General features: G+C 51.0%; 1 protein-coding gene across 2 annotated transcripts; it reads left to right on the top strand.

The window, feature by feature from the left end:
* The first annotated feature begins 1,949 nt into the window (after positions 1–1,949).
* Positions 1,950–25,704, top strand: Aif1l (allograft inflammatory factor 1 like). Of its 2 annotated transcripts, none has more exons than XM_028757103.1 (6): positions 1,950–2,025; positions 2,174–2,235; positions 13,602–13,668; positions 16,440–16,481; positions 21,046–21,208; positions 23,109–25,704. In XM_028757103.1, the coding sequence occupies exons 1-6, from the start codon at positions 1,995–1,997 to the stop codon at positions 23,194–23,196; spliced, it is 453 nt and encodes a 150-aa protein (XP_028612936.1). In that variant the 5' UTR covers positions 1,950–1,994; the 3' UTR covers positions 23,197–25,704. The 2 variants fall into 2 exon arrangements, with proteins under 2 accessions (XP_028612936.1, XP_028612935.1); XM_028757102.1 differs by having other exon boundaries at positions 21,025–21,208; positions 23,109–24,123.
* The last annotated feature ends 247 nt before the right edge of the window (positions 25,705–25,951 follow it).

Genomic DNA, 25,951 nt, shown 5'->3' with positions numbered 1-25,951 from the left:
AGGGCAGGATCTGGCCTTACCCCAGTTTCTCCACTGAGAGATAGTCAACCTCTACCCACTTGAGCCATGATGTACGTACAGCAGAGCGCAGTCCCAGTGTCCCTAGTGGACGGAGACCAGGCTTCCTAGGAAGTCTCAGGCCTGACAAGTGACTAATGTGGTATGGTCATGTCTGGTGTATGCAGAGCCACTCAGAAGGCCCAGAGATGGGGCTGCTCATGACTGAGTGGAATGTGGGCAGCTGAGCATCTGGCTAATAAGGCAGCCAGCTGAGCAACAGAACTTGGGGTGGCCCCTGTTCTATCCCAAGGAACAGCCAGGAACAGCTGTGTAGCAGTCTTCTCTGAGGTGAAAACATTCCATCCTGTAGATGTTTACCTCAAGCAGGAGGTAAACAACCCAAAACAGTAGCTTCAAGTGCTCCCTGAAACAGAGCAGACTCCTCAGACCCCTCCCTGCCAGCCTCAGCAGAGCCCAGCTGCAAAGAAGACTCTTAGATACGAAGACCTGCCTGCTGTTTAGACCAACTGATGCTCTGGGAAAGGAGACCCTCCATCCAACCTGTTGCACTGTCTGTAGACCACGCGGGCTCCAGGTTCCCAGTTTTGTAAGCTGTCACCCATGCTGGGGGGTGGGCTTTGGTGACACCACTGTCTGTGAGTTCTGCTCCCGTAGGTAACCCTTCACCCATATTCCTGTAAGTAACCCCAATAAAGCTCATTGGGTCACCAAGCTGGACTTTGGTGGTATCTGTAATTGGATCTCTTTTGGGTTCCCAAACTGGGGTAAGTATTTGTGCTGTGTCTCCCCAGGAAAAGTTTGTCACACAACAACAGCTAACCCAGCTAGTTGGGGCCATGGGCAGCCTGGGATTGGACCAATGAGGAGGGCCCTGTTCTGAGTCCAGTTCCTGCCTGAGCTTTCAGAGGGAACACTACCGTGCAGGCTTTAAACTTCCAAGCCCTTGTGGGTCTACTTCTACAACACAGTCCCTGCTCCTGTTTCTCATATTCTGCCAATTCGGGAGCTTGGGTCAAGTACCCAGCTTCAGACTGTGGGATGAGTGAATGCACAGAGGGGAGGAACCTAAGAGCAGGAGCCTGCCTTCTCAAACATCTTTGCTCACTTTAGCCCCATATCATTCTATCTGGACCACTGGACTCCCCTCTGTGAGCTTGGCTACCCGCCCCCAAAAGGACAGTCAGCTGGTCACAGGATCCCAATCTAAGGAGTTCAGACTTGAGGTAAGTCTGGGGAACGGAGATTCCTGGATTCCCAGAGACATGCTGGAGGTGCTAGTGGCTCCTCCCCATGACTAGGACAATCCTGATCTGTGCCTGTGTCGACAATGTAACCATTAGAGGGAGATCCTTTATAAGATTGTTCAGGTTGTACACTTCTTTCTTTACAAGGCCACACATGCCCAGCCTGGCCTCTCCTCAAGTCAGAGGCTGCTTCTTTACCACCCTAGAGGACTTGGGTCCCAACTTCAGCTTCCTCTACCATACCAATACTACTTCGTAGTTAGGGGAAATGACACACAAAGGCCAAGTGTCAGGTACACCATGAGCATCAACACACGTATTTATCTAAAATATTAGTGTCATAGTGGCGCTACCGGGCAAAGGTGACAGTAAGGTGACAGCCTCTATTGGTACTTGATCTTCACAACCAGCACTGCGAAGTTCTTAGTGAGGTGTGATATTGTCTCTTCTGGTGACGGGGAAAGAGGGCGTTCCCATCTTGCATTTTCCGCGTCCTCCAGCAGAGGGGCAGCGGCGGGCTAGGCATCCAGCTAAACAGCCGGCTTTGATGCCCCGGGTGCGCGCGGCCTCGGGGAGGGGGGCAGGAGGCGGGCCGCAGGCGGGGCGGGGTGTGTCCGGCCTCGCGGTCCCTCCGCCCCTGGGTCCCGTCGCCACACGCCGCCAAAGGTCTGGACCAGACGTCTTTTCCTCCCTGTTGTCCCTCGCCTTGTCCGGAATCGGGCGCATACCATGTCGGTCGCACTCAGCAACAGGTTCCAAGGTAAGCGCTTGATGTTGCTGCGATGTCCCGCGCCGGACGTCTCTCGGTCGCCACCTGTGCGCGCGCCGCAGCACGCGCGGGAACTCGGAGGGGGGCGCGTGGTCCGGGAGGTACCCTTGCTTCCCCGCCGACTCTTTGTCTCCCGCAGGAGGGAAGGCGTTTGGTTTGCTCAAAGCCCGGCAGGAGAAGAGGCTTGAGGAGATCAATCGGGTAAGCCGCGTCACTGCGCGGGACAGCGTGCGGGTTCCTTGCGCCGCACTGTGCCACTCCTCCCCCCCCCCCCCCCAGACAAAATCAGTCCTTCCTCCCCTATCCCTGGCCTTCCCCAATTGTATCTCTGGCCTCTGCCGTGTGGCCTCCAACTCCAGGTAAGTCCATTCCAACCCTTAGCTCTCTGCCTGGCGTCTCCGGTTGCAAGTTGTAACTCTTTGACCAGGGAGGTGGGGTGGGTGAGGGAGCCCGCTACCGGCGGGCAGGGGCTTCCCGGGAGCTCGCTGGGGACCACCTAAGGGGCTTGGCGCCAGAAGGGACCCCAGGGCCAGTGCTGACTCCATAGACCACAGAACTTAACACTCGAGTTCGCTGGCAAATGCTGGCATTTCCCTGTCGCCTCCCACCTTCAATTCCAAGATGCAGTTCTTTCCACCAGCTTTTAGAAAAGTTGCCCGAGGGACTGTTTTTTCTTTTTCTTTTTTTCTTTTGCTGGGCCTGGGGAAGTTCTAGAAAGAAATCCTTCCGCTGCTGCCAGACACACAATAGCAGCTCCGTACGTTTGCTACTGAGCGTGTAGATCCCAGGAGATAAGGAACGGTGTCAGGGCCTCCTGGATTGGCAAAGCTCAGAGGTAGCACAGCCTTTAGGGTTCCCAGGATCTGTGTTCAGACTGTGACTGCTGTCTCAGTAAGGGCTTCTCACCTCCTGAATGGTCACTTTGTGAGCTCAGGTAGGCAAGGAGCCTGCATGGTCTGGGGTCCAGCGCTAGGGAGACAGTCCATATTGGCATTAGAGTTCTCTCTCTCTCTCTCTCTCCCTCCCTCCCTCCCTCCCCCCCTCCCACCCCCCGTCCCCCCCTCCCCCCCCTACAGTGGAGATTGAACTCAAGATTTTCTCCATGCTAGACAAGGGATAGACCCTTGAGTTATTAATACATCTGGGACCAAGGTATGCCAATTGATATAGCGCTAGGCATTTCCTCATATTTGCCTCTATGGTCCCTGGACACCCAGAGTGACAAGCTCCGGGTCCCTGGAGAGGAGCTGGTAGGGTTAGCACTGGAGGTCCCTGGAGGTCCCTGGAGGTCCTTGGAGATGCAAGGGCTGTGATCCTGTTGAAGTGTTTCAGCCCCATTCCTTTATTTCCAAGGACTGCCCAGACCTAGATAGGTCCCTCTTCCTCTCCGCCAGTTCCATGACAACCCTTCCCTTTTCCCTTGGCACTTGTCATAGAGCATGGGAGGGGATGTCCATATGACTGGGCTTAGAACCCAGGCCTGATGGACTTCTCCAAGACCCCTCAGCACTACCCCAGCCTTGACTGCTTTTGCTTTCTGGACAAGAATCTGGGACCCTGATCTCATACAGCTCTCCAGGCCACTTGGTTAGGAAGGCTCTGAGCTAGTTGACTCCACCCACAGCCAACAGGACCCTAAACCAGAGACAGCTGGATATGGACATTAGGTGACCTTAGTTAGAGGAGTCAAAAGAGCTGAGATTTGGGGTTTTCTGCTGACCCCATCCTTGGGGATGCATGCAGGTGGAGGCTTGGGATGAGGGCTGTTGGGACAGGTGACTCAAAAAGGGGAGAGGCTGTGACTGTGAGGGCCATTGACAGTACTGATGCTGTGGAAAGTGGGGAAGTGGGAGCTGTGATCGAACCGCTGCAGGCCCTCAAACACCCAGAGAGGGCAAGTAGCTGAGCTAAGACCACACAGGAGCCACTGCTGCAACTCGCAACCTAGTGTCTCTTTGCTGGGGGATGCTGTTTAGAGATCTTCCACAAAAGCTCCAGCCACTGTAGGGCTGGAGTATAATTCAGAGTGTAGGTCCCTAGAGGATTGTGCTAGACCATCCAGCTGCCCCCGCATCACCACAGGCCACGGTGACTACGCCAGAATTAGAGCCAGGAGGCAGGCTGCCAAGCACTGGCTCTTCATTGACCTGCTTCCTTCACCCCTCTGAGCCTCCTTTGCAAGCAAGAGATAATAGTAGTGATTAAAAAAAAAAAAAGCCAGATGGTGTGTGTGAAATGCACAGAGTTGGCGGCGGTTGTGAGCATCATCGTTTGTTTGTGTGAGGGCTTCAGATATAAGGAGTAGGTATGGAGGTACGCTAGGGATATGCCAGCTGGGCCCACCCCTTAGGAACCCCTGCAACTGTCAGTGAAGAAGGATAGACCTGGAGTGGCTTTGCTTTAAGGTCCCAGTCTGTTTGACCCATGGCCATGGCTGTAATGACAGGTCCGACTGTTTTGCTTCAGAGTACACCTTCTCTGCCCTACCTGGTGTGTGAATTCTGGGATGCTGGGCTGGGCTGGGATGAGAAGTGTCTGTTGCCCCCAAAGAAGCAGGAAACCGTACAGGACATGACTTTGTGACTCACTGTTATGTGACCACCTGTTATGAGCATGGACACCACCCGCTGCTATCTGGCCCAGCTCTAGGAAGACTTTCTAGACCAACACTCCAGTTCTCCTTGGGGCTTTCCCCCTCCCCTGGGGTGGCTGTTTGTGAGCAGCAAGGTTGCTCAATCTTAGCAATTGTTAGCATAAGAGAGACAAAGTTGAGCACTCTGGTGGGGATGGAGGACCCTGAGGAGGGAAGGCGGCAGGAGATCTGTACATAGTACAGCTTTTTAGAGGTTCATTTTAGTTTCTCCTTTAGAAATTGTTTTTAAAATCCCATTACATTATTCATCTATACATGCGTGTGTGCACACATGCATTCACGTGTGCACGTGTATGTCTCACACAACACAGGCTGTGTGTGAAGGTCAGAGGACTGTTTGCAGGAGCTGGTTTCCCCCTTCTATCATGTGGGTCCCAGGGATTGAACTCAGGCTTAGCAGCAGGTCCCTTTACCTGTTAAGCCATTTTAAGTTTTAAGCCCCATTTTGGTTTCTATTATCATTTTCTGGTCCCTTGGGAGTGCTGGTCTGCACCAGGCGTGTTGAATGTTCCCTTTTAACACTGTGTGGTTTAAGTACTATTATTCCCATTTCACAGACTAGCTGGCTCAGAGAAGTTAATTGCCTGACATTAAACAGCCACAATTTAGCCAGCGGTGGTGGTGTGTGCTTGTCATCAAAGCTGCTTAGGAGGCTCAAGCAGAAGGGTTCTGAGTCGCAAGGCCTGCCTGGGCTACAGAGGGAGACCTTGCATCAAGCCAGACAAGACGAGAAACCAGCCACAGTGGGACTCAGATTTTATATGCGTACACATTTGCTTCAACTCTGTGCTCTGGTGGCCCCTTTCATGGATACCCAGCCCCCTCCCACACTGTGGTGTGTATGTGTCAGCACCACAGGAGCAAGCTGGACCAGGCAACAGCCTCCTACTCCCTCCACATAGCTGGCATTCCCCACGCCCTGATGGCATGGTAGGTGACCCCAGGCCAGCCAGCCCCAGCCTTATATGGCAATGGGAGAAATTCCCTCTGTCTTCCCATAGGAACCTAGAGAAGCTGTGTGCGGGGCTGGGCTGGCTACTCCTTGGAGTGCCTGTGGCCTGAAGATGATCTGGAGCTGGGGTGTGGGCTACAACTTGAGTCTGTGATTGGCTCGGATCTTTGAACACATACAAGGGTGTGTGCATGGCGATATTCCATGCTTGGTGCTCACCATGCATCGGCTTACAGATTTGCCCAATGGAGCAGTCCATCACGAGTGTACAAGGCGTGCGGAGAGAACTGTGACCGTCCTTCAGGGGCAAGGGTGGTGATACCCATCATAATGAAGAGGAAACAAAATCACCTACCCAGGGCACTCGGCCAAGGGCAAAGGCAGGATTCAGATGAGGTCTGTCGGACTCCAGACATCACCCGTGGCCTCCTCTGGCCGAAGTCCGCCAGGCTACTCCAGCTTTGTAGTGACCCAAGCCTTCCTGCTTATGTAAGACAAAGATCTCTGGCTATTGTCCCCATGTCTTAGCCCTGTTGGGTCAAATGAACGTCACTCGTATTCCCTGTCCCATTTAGGTGCCTAATGGTCATCTCCGTGCTCCTTTGCTACCTGGGAAGGGGGCTGGGGTGTGGGAAGATCTCTGTCCAGAGTGACTGTTTCCTGCACTCTCTCCCAGCCATGTGGGGCCTTTGAGACTTGACCCAGGAGACTATGCAGGTGTGCCTTTTCCTGTGTCCCTGGCAGTACCGCTCTGTCCTTGCCTGTTGGCATTGAGGACACCCGTCTCTCTTGCTCTCCCCTTAATATATTATAAAGGAGATGGTGATAAGGGGTCACGTGGCCCTCTGGGGATTCAGTGTCCCCTGCAGGTCTGGCTAGTTGTGACCTTGCTGTGGCTATGTCACGGGCAGCTGGAGATGGAATTTCTGTGAGGTCTGGTTTATGTGTGTGGTCACTGGGTGTTTTTCTTTAGCTGCCCCATCTACTGGCGAGGACACTGTGTCCGGATAAGGCCTCAGAAGGGAATGTGAGCCTGTTGTCTTTGTGGGTACATGTTACAGGTTCCTGCTGCTCTCCAGGTGCCAGGCCGGGCGTTTGTGGCCTGGCCCTGGCCCTTTGGGAGCCTGTGGACTGTGTCAGAGCCCACAGGATCCCAGCATGTTGCTGCCTGTCCCCGGCACTCACAGGGCATCAGCCATTGTTGGCTGGCTTCTAGGGTGTAATATTTGCTCAGTCAAAGAGTCTGCTGCAGCCTTTTCTTTTTATGGTGGTGCTGGAACTCAAACCAGAGCCTCGAGCATTTGAGGCAATCTTCTTCTACCTGTGTCCTCAGCCCTGATGTAAGTGATGTGAAAAGTTACAATGGAGGGTCAGGAGCAAGTTATTCAGGAAGCGGGTTGAATCAGAGCTGTGGCCAGTGACTTCAGAGGCCCGACACCGCATGGGCTTGCCTGCCTTTGGCACTTTTTTGTTGTTTTGGTTTTAGTTTAATTTTGAGACCAGGTCTTGTGGTACCCAGGATAACCTCAAACTCACCCTGTAGCTGAGGAGAGACCTGAACTTTTGACCCTCCCATCTCTGCCTCTTCAGTGCTAAGACTGCTGAAGTAAATCCTTAAGAAACTAATCCCTTCTGTCTCTGAGCATTTGGAATGGTGGAGGGAGAGGGACTTTCTTGTTTGATTGTCTCAGGTTGTTGACCAAGGCAGCCTGGAGCTAGGGTGGTGGCTGCCAGCATTGTTCCCTGGGGCTGAGATGGGAGCACAGCTCTGTAACAGGTGGACAGTTGTCTCTTGTCAAGTAAGCCGGAAGTTTGAGGACAAAGAGAAGCCTGCCTTTGAGGAGAATTATCCAGAGGGTTCAGCCTCTTCTGGGGGTCTTCATGATATTATGTCAGGGCACAGAGAGACGTGGGTGGGCCCTCTCCGGTACAGCATTCTGGGTGTGGCTGGGGGCGGGGTTAGGTGGTGGTGACTGACACTGGATGGGAAGGCAAGCTTTAGATATGTTGTCTTCAGCCACTAAGAGTCTATATCAATCACTGTGACCCCATTTTATAAAGGAGGCAGCTGGGGCACAGCGTAAGAAAATAAGTCATCCAGAGGCACAGAGCACTGGAGATGGAGGGCTTAGGGGGAGCACCAGGCAGCTGGACTCATCTCATCCCTCCCTCTATTTAGCCCTTTGCCCTGTACCTGGAACCCACCCATTATGACTTTAGGGGGCTTGGTCCCTTTGGGACCTCAGTTTCCTCAGCTATTGGCCAAGGAGCACAGTCCAGATGCTGAGCTCCCTCTGGGTTCTGAGTTTGAGTGGATGCCTTAATTCTGCCTCTCCCAAGCCTCCCCTGGGGCCTTATAAACCAATTTAGCACTTTGAGTTTGTCACCTCATATTTTGGCCCCTGCGTTTCCTGAAGAACATATCTTGGGGGGATAATGGGTTGAATTGGAAAAGAACATAGGGGTATAACCCCTGGGACAGGATCCCCTGAATAACCTGAGCCTCAGGAAATGTGACCCCTCCCCTACCCCTTTGGCTTCCTTCTCCCTGAAACTTGTGGCTCCCAGCTACCACCATCTTGTTGGAGGCAAGGAGGAAGCTGGGATGGCCCAGAGATCTAGACCCTGAGGGAGGTGCAAACCTTTGGTAACCATGAACTAATTCAGTGGCCCTGCCCAGTTTCTCACCCCAATCTATCAAATGATGAAGGGGGAATGAGAAACCCACACCTCCCCCCAACCTCCCCCGACCCCAGGTCAGGCAAGGTTGATTTTTGAGAATCTGGTTAAAAACGGATGGTGGTCTCAGGAGCATGCATGACAAGCCGACACTACACATGTTAAACTCCCAAGCACTTAGTATTGACTGGTGTCAGGTAGTCACTAGTTCACACTAACCCTCAAGGCAAGCCTAGGAGATAGCTAGGATCCTCTTCTGATGAGGAACCTGAGGCACAGACAACAACAGAAATTTTCACACTGCTACTAAGTGCGTTAGCTCCGGTGGTCCGACTCCAGTGCACGCTTGATCGCTTTGCTCTTCCTTCCACTCTCTGGGCTGACAGCTCTCTCATCCCACAGCCTGGCTTCAAGGTCCAGCTCAAGGATACTGCTTCTGAGCAAAGCTTCCCCCAGAGGCTGAGCAGGGATGTGCGTGGGGGAGGTCCTTTAGGGAACCGTGCTTGAGCAAGAACCGAGAAACCGAAGCCTGGGGCAATGGAGGAAGCTGGCCTTTTAGCCTTTGAGTTTCCTCCCTGCCTGAACACCTGTCTCCTCTGCCCCCAGCCAAGGACACAGCTGTCCAAGCCCAGGGTTACCTACCCCACACATGAATGGATCAGCTGCTTTTTCCACCATGGTCACTCTGGTGGCTCAAGCATTTGTCACTGTTGGCTCCAAAGGAAGATGTGAACCCATTCCCGGCGTCCACTCCAGTGTCTGCCACACACAGCCACAGTTTTTGGGAAGCTGCTTATTTCCAAGAGAAGCCTGGAGGAAGTGGTCAAGACAACGGGAGGCTTCTGTATTCACTGAACACTTGTTGATGGAGTGCATGCCTACTCTAGGCTGGCCACTGTAGGCGCTGGGCACCTGTGGGTCACTTTTCTCATGGCTGGGGCAAAAATGTCTGATAAAAAGAAACTTGAGGAAGGGCAAACCCTCCTTCCTTGTCTCACAGTTTTAAGGGATGTCCATCCTAATGGGGAAGGCATATATGGGACTGTGAAGCGCTGGTCACAGTGCGTGTGCAGCCGGGAAACGGGGCATCGCTGGTATTCAGCTTGCTTCCTCCTCTCCCCCGTTATCTTTAGTCTAGGATTCCAAGTACCCTTGGGAAGGTCCTGCTGGCGTTTAGGGCAGGCTTCTACATTGTACCTCTCAGGAAACACCTTCAGTCCCTCTCAGAGGTCTGTTGATTCCCGTCCAGAAGGCTGACCAGCCAGCATCAGAGAACACAGGCTGATAAGTGTGTCCTGGAACTCACCTCCGCACACCTGCTTCCTTAGATGGCTTCTGCTCTTCACTTGTGGATGAGGGCAGGGGGAAGGCCAGCTGCTCAGTGCCGGAGCTCTTTCCCAGTTTAGCCACTTGCAGGTGACGTGACTCTGGGGACATCGCTCATCTTCTCTGAGTCTCCGTCATCCTCTCCTTCCCAAACACATAACCCCGTGTCCTCACGGGGGCGGCTGGGCAACGGGCACTATCTGAAGAAAGCAACATCAGGAGAAACCGTGTTGGGGATCCTTTGTTCCATGGGATGGAAGAATCAGAGCAAGGCCAGGTGGATTGGAAGTGGAGGCAGATTCATGGACAGGCTGCGGTGTTTTAAAATCAGGGATTTGGGGAAAGTCTCTGTGACCAAGTTTTGAAGTGAGAGAGAGAATTTTGCAGATGTGTGGAGGAAGTTCACTCTGGGGGACAGAGCTAGAGCAAAGGCCCAGGGATAGTAGTGAGCTCAGCAAACAGGAGGTCGTGTGGAAAACAGGCCAAAATGGTGGAGGGGCAGGAATGAGATGGGAGGGGACACATTGCTTCCTCTGTGTAAACAAGGTCACCCACACACCCCGCCTTCACCCACACACCTCTACTCCTAGCCCCACCCACACGCTCCTCTTCTGACCTACACACACCTCTGCTGCGTCTTCTGAGAGCACAGACAGGAAGTCCAGTGAGAGGGAGTCACCAGGAGCCTCTTCTGCAGTGTGTACCTTGTTCCCAGCCCTGCCTGACTGTCCAGTCAGTCGGGTGTGATTTGTCTCTAAGAACAAGGACTGTGTCCTTCCCTTGAACCATATTTACCTGGTAGGCCCTTTGGTTCTCTCCCTTAGGGTGCCACATGCTGGTCCTTTGCCTGGTGTGTGCGTGTGCGTGTGCGTGTGCGTGTGCGTGTGTGTGTGTGTGTGTGTGTGTGTTCACATGTACACATATGGAGGCCAGAGGGACTGTTGAATGTTTTCCTTAACCACTCTCTATCTTGTTTATTTGCTTGCTTATTTGTTTGTTTGAGACAGAGTCTCACTGTGTAGCTCTGGCTGGCCTGGATCTCTATGTAGACCAGGCTGTCCACCTACCTAAGTGCTGGGGTTAAAGGCATTCAGTGCTATGCCTGGCCTCCACCTTACGCCTCTCACTGCACCTGGAGCTAATCAGTTTGGTCGGACTGGCTGCTCAGTGAGCCCCAGGATGCTCTTGTCTCTCCCTCCCCAGTTCTGAGATTTCATGTGTGTGCTGCTACACCTGGGTTTTACGTGGACACTGGGGATTGAGATCAGGCCTTCAAGCTTATGTGGCAAACACTTTTGGAGATGTCTCCTCAGCCCCTTGTTTATACTTTTGTGTGCACCCCTTCATGCAAGGTTTTCCAGGCATCAGTGATGTGAACAGTGAGTTGGATATGCATACATGTGCTCACACATATGTACACACACACACAAAGTTAAAATTCAGAACTGATTAACTTCTGTACTCATGGTAATTGTCCGTGGTCATTGTTTTAAAAGTCTTTACTTAGCAAAGGGGAAACTTGGCAGACCTAATTAGGGTCCCTCCCTCTTTTACTACCCCTTGTCTTCAGTGCCCCAACCAACAAGTATGAATGTTCCACTTTTGGTGTGATAATGGAAAGGGGCAGGGCTTCACAGAGGGCTATAAGAGGGAGCTCAGAGGAAGGGCCACTCTCCAAAGAGCCAGCAGGAAGGGGACAACTCTGGCTTCTCAGGGAAAAGCATCCAGCTCCAGCTATCTTGAAGCTGGGGGAGGCGGCTGGATCCTGGGGCTGGGCCTAGAATCAGTTACAAATCTTCCCTGCATTTTCCCAGTGCTGCATGGTCTAGTCACCTTCTGTGACCCTCTGGTTGAGTTCTAACCTGTAAAATCAGAACATGAGTGGCTGGGGTGGTTTAATAAGATAACACAAAGCTGGTCTCAGTGGATACTTAGCCAGATGACCCCTTCTGAACCCAGGGAGGAGAGGAGCCACATGTAGGTGGAATCGGAGCTGCAGAAGAGTCAGATGGAGGTCACTTAGGTAGTTGTCATCTCTGTCTATTGGGTTCACAACACTGGGAGGGGAAGGGAGCACTCCGGGAGGAGAAGGGAGCACTCCGGATGTGTGGGTACAGGCTGGTGCCATTTAGTGGGAAGTGACGCCAGGAACTTAGATATAGATTGATTGGCACATTTTTATCTCTGTGTGATTAGGTGTGTGTGTGCATGTATGCACACGTGTGTAGAGGCCAGAGGTCAACCTCGCTCTGGAGTCGTTCCTCAGGAGCTTGAGACTTGGAACTCAGCAATTCAGCTAAACTGGCTGGTCAGAAAGCCCCAGAGATCCTTCTACCACTCCCTCAGGACTGCTGGGAATTACAAGCTCCTGATGTCCTGTCTGGTTTTGGACTTGGTACTGGGGATCGAACTCCATTCCTCATGCTTGTGTGGCAAGCACTTCACTGATTGCACCATCTCTCCAGTCCCCTTACCATGTGGACTCCGTGGTTTTAGGATGGGAACTTCATCCACCCCCTTTCACCACTCCCTCCCGCCTAAGTGCAGCACAGTGTGCATCCAGGCTGTGGTCCCCGAGGAAATGCCCAGTGAGCAAGTGGATGAGGAGACAAATGTCGGTGTGGTGTCACGGGCACCATGGGAAGGACTAAGTGTGGTCCACAGACAACAGTGCTTAGCAGACTCCAAATGGTTGGACAGGAATATTCCCGCTGTGTCCAGATACTGAGCTCACTACAAACCGAGCAAGGTATGCTAAGGCACCTTGTTACTGCCCTGTCAGGTGCAAGCACTTAAATAGCATACTTTTTGTTATTTCTTTTTTAAGATTTATTTTTATTTTATGTGTATGAGTCTTTGCCCACATGTATGTCTTGTGCACCACGGGCATGCAGTGTCCATTGAGGCAGAAGAGGGCATCGATTGACGGGAACTAGAGTCACAGACGGCTGTGAGCTGCCTTGTGGATGTGGGGGAACTGAACCTGGAGCTCTGCAAGGGCAGCCAGTACTGTTAACTGCTGGACCATCTCTTTGGCCTCTTGTTATTTTTATTCTGAGTCAGACTCTTGATATGTAGCCTAAGTTGGCCTTGAACTTGCCATCCTCTTGCCTCAGCCTTGCAAGTGTGGGAATAGCTTTTAAAGAGGAGAGACCAGGAGTGAAGAGCTCCCACACTCTGCATCTCTCTGGACTGTGGTATAAGGTGGCTTAAGTGTGGTGGGGCTCAGCAGAGTTTCCTACAGTATGAGCATCAGTTGCCTCAGGCGTGAAGCAGGCACAGTAATGGCGGCTACCACCTAAGGCTGCTGAGAGATCTGAAAAGAGAGCCAATGTGCCTGAGATCCAACTGCTGTTATTTGGATCCTTCCCATAGCTGCCCACAGTACCCATCTGGTTCTGGAAGGACTCAAATGTCTTCTGTGGCTTTGAAGGAAAGCGCTCTAGGGATTAAACCTCATCTGACAGGTGAGGGTGGAGGCTGAAGATGACCAATTCATTCAGTCATTCTCTGGTCAGAGCAGAGGTAATGTTGCACAAACCACTCCTGGCTCCCATGTTATCCCTGCAGACTTACTGAGTAGCTCAGCCTTGAGCCTTGATGCTCTCTGGGTGGGGAAGGTAATGGTCCGCCGAACACAGAGAGGTCATTTGCTGAGGACACATACCTCAGAAGTGAATGACAACCTGGGTAGTTGTCTCTGGGGCTCACAGCTTCCCACATCCTGGGAGCTTGGTGTCCCAGGGACAGCACAGGGCTTGTTCCTGAAGGTGTTCAGTTCCCAGATTAGATCCTCTAGTAAGCCCTGCCCCCAGGCTGGAGAGAACACCTACCACCAGGCTGACTGTGAATCTGCCTGGATGGTCAACAGGAAGCTGGTATGAACCCTGCCTGGGGTTGCTTCTAGGTGATCTTTGCCCTCAACCCTGTCTCAGTACTGTGGTCTCACCTCTGTAGGAGTTCCTCTGTGACCAGAAGTACAGTGATGAAGAGAACTTGCCGGAAAAGCTTGCGGCCTTCAAAGGTGAGCCAGGGCTGCCGGCCCAACAGCCCCCAGAGAGCTGGCTGCTCCCTCACCCCATGGCACACGGGCTTCCTCGGCCCCACAGGACTGGGCTGCAGCTCTGCTTCACCCAGAATGCTCTACTTCCCATCGGGACAGAGGTCCCCCCAAAGAGTCAGGAGCAGGCCCTTTCCCCTTCCTGTGCCCCTGTGGATCTGCTGCCGGCTGGCTCTGGCCCTTCCCCTTTGTCCCATGGCTGCACAGTGTGGCTCAGGTTGGCTCCTATTCTCCCCATCCAGGCTCTGTGCACTCCCAGGGCCCAGCACACAATCTGCCCTTTGTGAGCAATCCCTGCATCTCCCCCTCCCTGGTGGAGCCTCTCAGGAGCCCCTGCAGAGAATAGACATTTGTGTCGCTACAGTGGGGCAGGGGGGCAGAGTTTCTGCCCATTGAATCCCAACAGCACAGGATGAAAAGAAAACAGGACCCAGGAGCCTGCGCAGGGAGAGGGCAGGATAAAGGTTCCTCTGTTCGGGGCCCTGGTGTTTGGTCCTCTGCCAGTGGCTCGAAAGGAGAGGAGCCTGGGCACACAAGGAATGGGCAGACCCACCTTTCCTGTCTCTGGGATACACTTGGGGGGATGGGGACCCTGGACTTTCCAGAGGATATCCAAGAGGTCCCATGCCTCTCCCAAGTGTTTGCTGTGCTGGCATCCTTCCCATTCCAAGGCCAAGTACCTGTCAGTGTGCCTTGCTTGCCTCAGTTGGTTCACAGCATGATTGTCTTGGCCAGGACTTAGATGGCAGTCATAATAAAAATGGCCAGCAGGTGCTGAGTGTCAGCCCATGTAAAGCCCTGGTCAGCAATAGCTGGCATGCTCTGTTGAGCCACCCCACCCCCATCCTTAGGAGGCAGATGATGAGATCGCTCATTTAAAGACCAACAAACTTAGGTTTGGGGAGGCAGGATTATTGGCAAAGGGGTCACATGGCCCACTTGAGGCAGAGTTGAGATTCGAGTCCTTGTTAATCTGCCTCGAGAGTCCCAGATCTCAGCCTAGGTCTGTGTTTTCTCTCCATGGAGTGGGAAGCAGGGCAAACCTGCAGGAGATATATGCAAAGGATACACAGGGCCCACTCCTCATGGGGGCCTCGGGGCCCCCAATCTTGGGGGTCTGAAGTCACATCTTCTTTGGGAGGTAAGGTCGGGTTTGTTTAGCACGTAGTCCCAGTGAAGCATAGTTTTGTTGGAAAAGGACAGACCCAAAGGTCCTCAAGCCTTTCATTCCTCTGCTCTCTAGATGGCTGTTTGCCAGGCACCAGGCCCAGTGCAGGCCTGGGGAGCCACACGGGGCAAGACCTGAGGAGTGTGTGTGCGCGTGCCTGGACAGGGGCAGAGATAAGCACTGAGCAAGAAGAAGCCAGAGTCAGCAGGGTGCAGGTGCCTGGTGGAACGTGAAGTCCTTGGGACTGCCTGAGCACAGCTGAAAGGACACTCCAGGCTGAGAGACCAGCCAGGTGGGATGGAGGGGAACAGGGTGCCAGTAGCGGTGAATTAATTATTAGTTAAACCACTTTGGCACACTGCACCTGCCTAAGAGCTCTCTGGATTCACAAATGAAAGATACACATATGCCAGCTAATTTTGATATCCCTTGACTAGCTCAAAGGTTGGGCACTTCTAAACCTCCCCCAGGCTAGCACACACCCCTTCCAGTATTCCCGGCTTAACACCTTCTAAATCTATGTTTTATCTTTGTTGCCCCATTACCTTCTGGGTAGCCCCTCCCACAGGGCCACATTCCCTCTCCACCTACATTGCTGGATGCTTTCTTTCCTGGAGCTCTTAAATCTGATCTGTCTCCCTCCGAGTGATGGCAATTCTCCTGTTCTTCCCCCTCTCTCCCTCTGACCCTTGCCAGGAATATTGTTAAGACTGATTCTTTTTGAAAGAATTCAATCTGGTAATGGCAAAATGGCTCAACAGATAAAAACACTGGCCATAAGACTCCAGTGACCTGAGTTCGATCCCCACACCCACTGAAAGGTGGAGGGAGAGGACTGACATCACAAAGAGGCCTCCACACACATGCATGCATAGACACATGAATCATACACATGCAAACACATGTGCACACACACGCACACACAAATAATTCAATCAAGGGCTGTAGACAGTTTAAGCAGAAGTTGTTTTAACAAGGCTAAGCAAACCAAACATTCCAAGAGAGATTGGAGTGAGCTTTTGCTTTGTTAGACTGGAAAGAAGTTTATATGAATATTCACAGGGGAAGGTGATCCAAATCATAGTATATCAGGTCTCCATTTCAGGGTATTTCTTCCCATGATCCTCTAGAAAATCCCACAAAGGAGGCTAGTGTCAATACCATGATACGACAATATTATGGTGTCTGGTCTTTCGAGCATACATACCCTATATTAGTGTGCGTGTTTGTGTGTGTTTGTGTGTGTGTGTGTGTGTGTGTGTGTGTGTGTGTGCCCTTATAGAGCAGGAAGAACCAGGCTGGAGTAACTAGCATATTTAACGGCAAAGGAACACTGTGACTGTCAGGACAGTACATCACACGCTTTAGTCCTCCTCATGGCTACCTTATATCAGGAGAAGTTTTTTGGCTCTTCCAGAGACAACAGCTAAGATGACAGGACTCCTAGGCTGGGGAGGGTGTCAAGGGCTCCCCAAGGGTTCAGTCAGCCCTCTCCAGAGAGTCACTGAGTTCTGCAGGGAGAGCTGTGGCTTCTAAGCTAATGACAGTTTGTGCTTGTGCTTTCCAGAAAAATACATGGAGTTTGACCTGAACAACGAAGGCGAGATTGGTGAGTGAGGCCTTGGTGGCAGAGAAGGAGGACGGGGAGGAGGACAGAGATCCAAAGAATCCTACTGCTCTGGGGAGGGGCTCTGGGTGAAGCTGAAGAACACCTGGATGCTGCCCTGATGGGCCTGATGGCCAAGCTGCTTGACACTATCAGCAGAAGACACTGGGGAGAGACTTCCACTGTGAGGGGACTGGGATCTTGATTCACACAGCAAAAGACAACTTCAGAATGAGTTGTTATCATTTATTGACATATTTGTATGTAGTGTGTATGCATGCGTGTCTGTCTCTATGTGTGGTGTGTGTTAGGACAATGTACAGAACCTGTTCACTTCCACCATGTAGACTTGGGTTTGGGGATCAAGCAGGTTGCCAATCTTGGTGGCAGACACCTTCACCTACTGAGGTGTCATGTCATGGCTCCCTTCCTTCCCTCTCTCCCCCTTTCTTTTCTCCTTCCCCCCTCCCCCTTTTCCCTTCCTTTTTTTTTTTTTTTTTTTTTTTTTTTTGGATTTTGAGACAAGGTTTTGCTATGTAGTTGTGACTGGCATACAATTCACGAAGATCTGCCTGCCTGTAGATGTGTCTTCAGACATCACCCCCTTTTCTTAATATCCATGCTTGAATCCATGTTAAAACCTTCTAATATACTTCAAATTCACTTTATTAAAAAATAAAAAAGAGGGGTTGGAGGGGTGGCTTAGTGATCAAGGGGACTTGCTGCTCTGGCAGACCCATCCACTGGTTCACAACCCCCAATGACTTGTTCCAAAGGATCTCTTGCTCTCTTCTGGACTCCAAGGGCACTACACACACAACACACATAAAAAACCCTCATACACATAAAAGTAAATAAATCTTTAAACAATTTTTTTTTAGCTGGGTGGTGGTAGTGCGTGTCTTAAATGCACTTGGGAGGCAGAGGTAAACAGATCTCTTGAGTTCAAGGCCAGCCTGGTCTACACAGTGAATTCCAAGACAGCAAGGGATACACAGAGAAACCCTGTCTTGAAAAACCAAAAGAGAGGCTGGAGAGATGGCTCAGTGGTTAAGAGCACTTCCAGAGGTCCTGAGTTCAATTCCCAGCAACCACACAGTGGCTCACAACCATCTGTAATGGGATCCACTGCCCTCTTCTGGTGTGTCTGAAAAGAGCAACAATGTGCTCACATATATAAAATCTTTAAAAAAAAAAAAAGAAATAAAAGAAAAACCGGAAGGAAGGAAGGAAGTTAGGAAGGAAGGAAGGAAGGAAGGAAGGAAGGAAGGAAGGAAGGAAGGAAGGAAATGGAAGGGCTGGAGAGATGACTCAGTAGTTAAAAGTGTGTACAATTCTTGCAGAAGACCTGATTTTGGTTCCCTACACGAGCATCAGGTGACATACAAATAACAGTAACTCCAGCTCCTGGGGATCTGGCGCCATCTGATGGCCTTTATGGGCACTGCCCTCATGTGCACAGACACCTACACATAATCTTAAAAGTTACAATAAAAATAGTAAGGAAAAATGATGGCAATGGAAGAAATGTAGTTTTCTTAAGAGAGAGAGAGACTCATACAAAACAAAAACTACCAAGAGAAGGCTGGGTTTGAGTAGCTTAATAATTGGTATCTATATGATTTTGGTGGCTTAATCAATGTCTACGTTTAAAAGATTAAGTAAAAATGTTTTTGCATACTTCTCATTTGAAGAATTTGTCTTTCCGTGAGATTTTCCAGGGTTTTATGAGCGTGTTCTGCAGACTTCACAGACTAAAAAGATAACATTGTGGGTCACAAAGGTCAGTGGAATTCTTACCATACACGGGTCACTAGGAGGCCCAGACATGTTCTCACTGTAAACAGCTCATGATCTTGTCTGGGAGTCTTTTCTCAGAACAGACAACAGGGTGTGCTGGTAAGGTTAACTTCAAGGGTCACCCACAAGCTGGCTGTGGGCACAGCTGGCCAGCTGTTCTGTGGCTCTTGTCAGGAGTCTCTTGTCAGGATGGGAATACTGTCTCTGCAGGCAGTGTTCACAGCATTTTTTCTTTTGACTGTTGGGTTAAGATTCTTGACTCTTTGCTAGTAAGAGACTTAAGAGCCAGGGGGCCCCTCTCCCTCCCTGCACCCCTTCACCCTTTATCTTTCTGTCCTGCCGAAAGCCAAGCCCACCCTAGGTCCTTCCACCTATTGGCCCAGCTCTACTGCCTGGGGTTACTCATGTGTGCCACACTGCTAGATTCCCCATCCTCCCACCCCAGAGCCTAGAACTTGTTTCCAACCAGGCCTGCAGGGGCTGCTTGACTCCTGGACCAAGATGCTGCGGGTTCATTCTCCCTGGGTCTGTTTTGTGCTCATTGTTGTCCCTTGTCCTGTAGTGACAAGGAATGTAGATACTGACTGCCTCTCACCTCCAGCAGAACCCACTGCTTCATGTCATCAAGGTGCTAGGATGACAAAGGCACAAGAGACCAGGGTACTCACAGACAGGTAGGATGCTCTTGACCAGCAGGACTGGGCCATGGTCCAGGCTGCTCAGACACCTTCAGTTTGTGGATGGAAAACCAAGAGGACTCAGAAATGAAAGGATTTGGAGGGTTATTGATGTTAAGGTGTGGGCTCAGGCCCAGCCTTTGCTTCTGAACAGGGTCTCTGTTACCCCGCCCCTACCCAGGATATTCCATTGTATAAATGGACTCAAATGCACTCAGGCAACACCTGGATAGCTACTACCATTTAGAAGTTTAGATTTTAGATGGTTTTGTGTTTTTTTTTGTTTTGAGACTTGTTAGCCTAGGCTGGCCTGTAACTCAGTACATAGCTGAGGATGACTGTGAATGTCTTATTCGACAGTCTCCCAAGTGTGGGGATTACAGGCATGCACTACAAGGCTAACTTTATACAGGGCAGAGGATGGAACCCAGGACTGCGTGCATGCTAGGCAAACCTACCAACTGAGCTGTATCTTCAGTGTGTATGTGTGTGTTTATTTTTGTTTTGTTTCTGGCCAAGGCTGATGGACAGCTAGAGCTACACGGAGAAACTCTGTCTCAAAGAAAATTAGATTACATTTATTTTTTATTTGTTTACGAGGAGGGGCTGGTCCACTAAGGCATGTATTTGACGTCAGAGGACAACCTGAAGGAATTGGCCACGTGGCTCCAGGGATCAAACTCAGTACCTCCCGCTTGGCCACAGACACCTTTCCCCATCTTGTTGAGCTATCTTGCCAGCATACTATTTTCCATTTTAACTGTTACTAATCAGCTCATGGCCACATCTCTCTAGATAGATCTGGTGCCCTCACCAGTGAAAGTGGCACAGTGGGTCAGGGGACTCAGAAGCTCCCTGCGAGTGTCCTCTAGGAGGTCTTGCCAGTTTGGTGGGCAGCGAGTGTACCCTGTGAGCTTTGCCACAGAGAAGCCTGGACAGCCTAGCAGCTTCCGGTCTTGTGCGAGGGCGGTCCACCTGAAGCCTGCTCACAATCCTAGAATCAGCCCCTTCCCACCCTCCTTTGCTGATCCATTGTTCACTGTGAACAATCCCCAGGAAATAGCCTCAGATGGTTGTGGGAGCTCTGAGGTCAGGGCAAGGCTCCCGGGGTGGAGTGACTTCTTTGGGTGCCTCCCTTGTTTTTCTTCCATTTTGTTCTTCTGTTGCGTTTCCTGCTCTGAGGGGTAATTTTGGCTCCCAGTCCCTTCTCCCCTAGGGAGAGAGTCTTAGAACAGCTGAGTGTAAGTGGCAGGTGCCAATGGTTTCCACTGTGGTGTGCCAGATTAAGTTTGACTTTTAATGCCTGGGGTCAGGCTAACTCCCCGGCACCTTGGCTAACCCAGAACATCTGCTGGGATAGCGTCTCATTTATCTGCACAAGCCTAATAACCAAACACTTCTTCCTTTCTCTTTTTCCTTCAAACTGATTGGGTGGTGTTGGGGTGCAGGTCCACATGTACGTGTGGGTCTGCGTATGACTGTGTGTAGAGGTTAGAGGTCAGCGTCCACGTCTTTTCAATTGCTCTCCCCTTTAGTGTTTTGCTTACTGATTTGGCTGGGCAGGATCCTCTTGCCAGTTTCCCCAACCCCGTGACTGAGGCTTGAGCCAGTGTGTTTGAATATTTACTCGGGTTCTGGGGCATTGAGCTCAGGGGCTTGCACAACAAGCCCCTTATTGACTGAGCTGTCACCTTAGGCCTTCCTCATTATGTAGCCCAGGTTGGCCTAAAACATGTAGTGATCCTTCTGCCCCAGCCTTTGAACTGCTGGGATTGTAGACATGTACTACCTGTCATCCCAGAGAGCTGAAGCAGTCCTTCCTGGACCCGGCCCCCCCCCCAACCCCCATCAAGAAGAGCAAAGCTTGATTCCAGCCCATCTGACTTTAGCCCAGATCCCCACCTGCTGGCCTCTACTGCTTCTGAGGAAAGCAAGGAGGGCTTATCCCTGCCTCCCCAGGGAATCATTGCTGCAGCCTGCAGGGAGAGGCAATCACTGAGAACTGTGTGTGCAGGAGTGGGCATCCCTGGCTGCCTCCAGGGCCTCAGGGTCCTGTCTCCACTCAACAGATCTGCTTTTCCTCCTGGCAGATTTGATGTCTTTAAAGAGGATGATGGAGAAGCTGGGGGTCCCTAAGACCCACCTGGAGATGAAGAAGATGATCTCAGAAGTGACAGGGGGTGTCAGCGACACCATCTCCTACCGAGACTTTGTGAATATGATGCTGGGCAAACGGTCAGCGGTCCTGAAGCTGTGAGTACCTCCGCACCTCATGGGTCTCAAGGGCGAGGCCATCCTGTGGGGAGAGGCCCAGGGGCTCAGTGGGTGATAATTCATTGTGCTACCTGAGTTTTCTGGGCCTGTTCTCCTTAGGAAAGATTAGCTTGCATTGGAGTGTGCATGGCAACACCAAGATGGGGGCTTCACTAGTCTGACCAAAGTGACGTCAGTACCAAATCTGACTTTTTTTTTTTTTTTTTTACATTTTTTGAGACAAGGTCTTCAGAGTCTTAACTGTGTACTCCCAGGTAACCCTGGTTGGCCTGTTACTATGTAGCCCAGGCTTGCCTTAAAAGTCATGGCAAACCTCCTGCTTCAACCTGCCAATTGCTGAGATTATAGGCATGCAATACCACACCTGACTATGATTACTTCCTTCCTTCTTTGGAATCAAAGCCAGGGCCTCATACATGGTAGGAAAATGCTCTAGTTATTTTGATACACTCCTATCCCTATTGTCAACATGTTCTGACCTCAATTTCCTCGTTTGTAAAGGATATTTCTACTCCCTTTGGTTGTTGTGAGTGGACAGTCTATAATCAGCTTTAGCGGGGCATGGTAAGGCCATCTATATATTTAGTACTAAGGCAGTAGATGTAGGAAGGAAGGAACTTTCAAGTTTATCTTCAGCTACGTAGCAAGTTTAAGGCCAGCCTGGACCATATGAGACCCATCTCAGACGTCTTTCACCACCTCCCTTCCTGAAAGTCAGTTCTAGTTTAAATCCTGACACTGACCCTTGTTCTTTAAGGACCCTAATGGGCAAGTTATCTTGTCCTTGAACCTTGGCCAGAGAGCCTATTTAGAACATTCCAGACCACCAAAAGACTGTGTCTCAAAGAAAATCAGAAGGAGATGGCACCTGAGGAATGTTCCTGACATTGTTTCTGGCTTCCACACATGTACACGCTCATGTGCAGTGTTCATCGAGGCCCAAGGAGGCCGAGGGACTGGCTCCTGAGCCCATGTTTCAGTGTGGCCAGAGCTTGCGGTGTGCCCATTTGTGGATAAACGTGCATAGATTGAATGTTTATCTTGAGTCAGTCGTCCTGGGAGTAGTAGGCCAGCACTAAGATGCAGGCAGTCTCCCAGAAAGGCTACATTTTTGAGACTACATGGTTTTCTCTCCAGAAGGGACTGGTCTTGTAGCACAGTGGAGAAGAGCTTTGGTTTGCTTTTGAGACAGGGTGTGTGTTTGTTTGTTTGTTTCTTCCTTTCTTTCTCTTTTTGAGATTATTTTTGAAATAGGTTCTCTTTGCTATGTGTGTGGTCTTGTCTGTCCTGGAACTCACAGAAATCTATCTGCCTCTGCCTCCTAAGTGCTGGGATTAAAGGCGTGTGCCACCATGACTGGCCAATGGGGACAGTTTAAAAGATCTGATGGTATTCTGAGGCAGAGCTCTGGCCCAACCTACCCACCTTCAGACAGCTTGGATAGGGAAGGCATATGGCCTGGAAGTCCAAGTAGGCTTAGAGGGTTGTCCCTTTTTCCACCTCGGACTGGCTGAGCAGTTGGGCTTGGGGAGTCCCATTGCTATTTTGTGCCTGGATTTTCCTTTTCTGCTGTGGGATCACCAACCCACCCCTTCCACACAGCCAGCCCCGGGGTACTCTGTTGAGGATCCTGCAGAGGGAAGACTGGGGAGCTTTCTTACAAGGGGAGGAGTCTTTTTTTTTTTTTTTTGGTTTTCTCTGTGTAGCCTTGGCTGTCCTGGAACTCACTCTGTAGACCAGGTTAGCCTCGAGCTCTCGAACTCAGAGATCCGCCTGCCTCTGCGTCCCAAGTGTTGGGATTAAAGGTGTGCGCCACCACCGCCCGGCCAAGGGGAGGAGTCTTAATCCGTTTGTTTTCTTTTCTTCATCTCCAAACCAGGGTCATGATGTTTGAAGGAAAAGCCAACGAGACCAGCCCAAAGCCAGCTGGCCCACCTCCAGAGAGAGACATTGCCAGCCTGCCTTGAGGACCCACCTGGACCTTCAAGGCTGCCATCCCTGCCCCTGCCTCTCCCTTCTGCTCTCTGCCATCTCGACTCCTTGTGATATGTCTCATGTGTTCTATCCCAGAGGACTCGTTTTCTTTGTCTTTTTCATTTCTTTATGTGGGCACATGTTACCTGACTTAATGAGGCTGGGAATCCTGAGCCTCAGGCCCCTCTGCTACCTGCTGCCCTGCCCTCTCTATACAAAAGGGCTGACATCAAACCAAAAACTGGAGAGGGCAGGGAGGCTGCAAACCTCCTTCCCATGTTTGAAGAGGGCCCTGTCCGTCCTTTCATCTTTCTAGATTTCTAAACTAAGTTCAGGCTGCAGGTTTGGCCCTGGTGGGCCCCTCCCTTCTCCAACTCTCAGAAGATCCAGAGCAGGCACAGAGCTCCAGGGCTCCCTAGTGTCCTAGGGACATACTTCCTGTGCTGCTGGATCTTGTAGCAGTGGCCACTCAGTGCCTAGAGACACAACTGATTCCCCTTGGTTCTTGTCCCTGTCCATGCTCGGTGACATGACACAAGGGGGGAGGGAAGAACAAACATTGGGGTCCTTCAGAGAAACCAGAAGGAACCACACCATGACAGACAGCTCAGAGGGACAGTGGAACTACACTGTCCCTTGCTAGGGCAGTAGAGGGGTTTGGAGGCAGAGGTGAAGACAGTGGTGTGGGGAAGTCCTACTTTCAGGGAGAATGCTGAGGGCGCCAGGGTAGAAGAGGAGACAAGTGTTGACCCTCAAACAGAGAAACAGGGTGTCTGATTGCACAGTGCCCCCAATCCAGCTGTTTGACTCACTGGCTTCTCCCTTCACACACACACACCCCCAGCAGTTATTTATCGAGTATGTATGACAAGCTTTAAGTCCTCCTATGTTGTCTCCATGTGTGATGTGTCCAGCCCCTAGCTCCCTTTTCAAGTCCCTCAAGACCTGGAGCTTGGGGATTAGACCGAGGTCACATGGCAGATTTTAGCTGGGCCAGTCCTCCCATTTCACTGCTGGCCTCCAGGGTTTAAGTGCCTTGCTGAAGGTCAGCGGGGACTATCAGAGAGTGTGCACTGGAGCCCTGCTCTTGGCTACATTGGTCAAAGGAAAGGGTAGGTAGCAACCTCTCCCAGCCTGATACTTGAGGAAGATGTGATCTCCACTGAACGCCTTGGGTCTGGACTCACCCTCCTGAGGGCCTCCAAGTTGGCAGTGAGATTTGAGTAAGGGCCAAGCTTACCTTTGCAGATTGTCTTCCTTACAGCTCCTTGACTGGTCCTCAGAGACCATTTCCAAGAATTAATGCAGCAAAGTATCAAACGTGACCCATCTCACTGAGTGGGGAACCTCAGCCTTGACCTTACCTGTGTTCTGGAACTGTTTACTCGTGGCACCCAAGACAAGACACAGTCACTCATCAAACATGTTTATCAAGCACCTGCTCTATGTTACGAGTCCAGAACCCAGCAATGGAATGGACTGACACATGAAATTTATGTCTACTGGGGAGTCACACCCAGCCAATGACAGGGTGATGTCAGGAAGTGGGGGGAGGGGCAACAGGTGAGTACCCTGTAGTCCCAGGAATTCCAACTGGGCTCGTGAGTTGGCAAGTGTTAGAAAAGCCCCTGTAAAATCCTAAGTGCAAAAAGACAGGGAAGCATTGAACTAGTGTGGTTTTCCTGTGGCTCCTCAGTGTTCTGCAGTCCAGGTTGCTGTTCCCACAGCAGCTAGAGAAGGTGAAGCAAGCAGGGCATGGAACGGCTAGCTCCAGTTCATTCTCTGGTCTCAACCAGTTCAGCTCATGAGAGAGATCATTTAGCTATGACTGGCTGATTTTCAGCCCTAGGAGCTGCTTCAAGTGCACAGTCTAGTTGAAGTTTAAACCCCAGCATTCCTCCCTCTAAATATAAAATCCTGTCTACCCTCACCCCATTCTTTGACTTTTTTCTTTTTTAAGATTAGCATCTCTGCCTCCATTCCTTCTGCCTTCCTTCTGTAACTGGGGTGGGACCTTGGACTGCATAGGGTTCCTATTCTCTGTGACAGAGGAAGGCAGAATCAGCCAGGCTCAGTGGGTCCACAACTCATGAGATCACACACCACCTCCGTAAAGGAATGTGCCTCTGACCTCTGCAAAGTACAGAAAGAGGCTCTCTAATTGGGAGACCATCTTCAGTGGTCTGTATATCAACCCATGGGAAGACAGTCTTAAGAATAACCCTTTAATGGAAGACTTAGTATATATTTCAAATTGTGTCTGTGGTTCCAGGGTTCTTAACCTCACTAGTTAAGGGCTTAGCTTTCTTGGAACATCAGCTGTCTTATTTCTGAAAAAGACCAAATGTAACTGGTGTAACCAGCAGTGTGGGGACTGTCAAGCATGGCTTTGTCCCAGTGACTCAAAAGATGTTTGTCAGGTAGATTCGGGTGAATGCCATTATTGTGTGCATGTGTATGTATGGGTGGGTCTGCAGACTGGAATAAATTAGAGCAATTTATCAGTGTCTTTGTGTTTCTTGGGGACAGCGCTGGGCTCAGTAAATTCAGAACAGCTAGCTGATAACAAACAGGTACACATTGAGTGTGTCCTGGGTCTTCCATGTCCCAGACTGACTGTTGACTTCATCTGATTAAACCCAAGGTCCAGGTCTACTTTTATCATTATTTTATAATGAATAGAGGCTTGGGGCACACATGTGTGACAGAATATGTCCTCTGGAGCTGACCCACCAACTCCAAGTTAGG

The sequence above is a fragment of the Grammomys surdaster genome, unplaced genomic scaffold, assembly GCF_004785775.1.
Source record: "Grammomys surdaster isolate TR1022 unplaced genomic scaffold, NIH_TR_1.0 126133, whole genome shotgun sequence".
Taxonomy (NCBI): Eukaryota; Metazoa; Chordata; class Mammalia; order Rodentia; family Muridae; genus Grammomys; species Grammomys surdaster.
The sequence above is the reverse complement of the archived record's forward strand: the minus strand, read 5'-3'. Positions and strand labels throughout refer to the sequence as shown.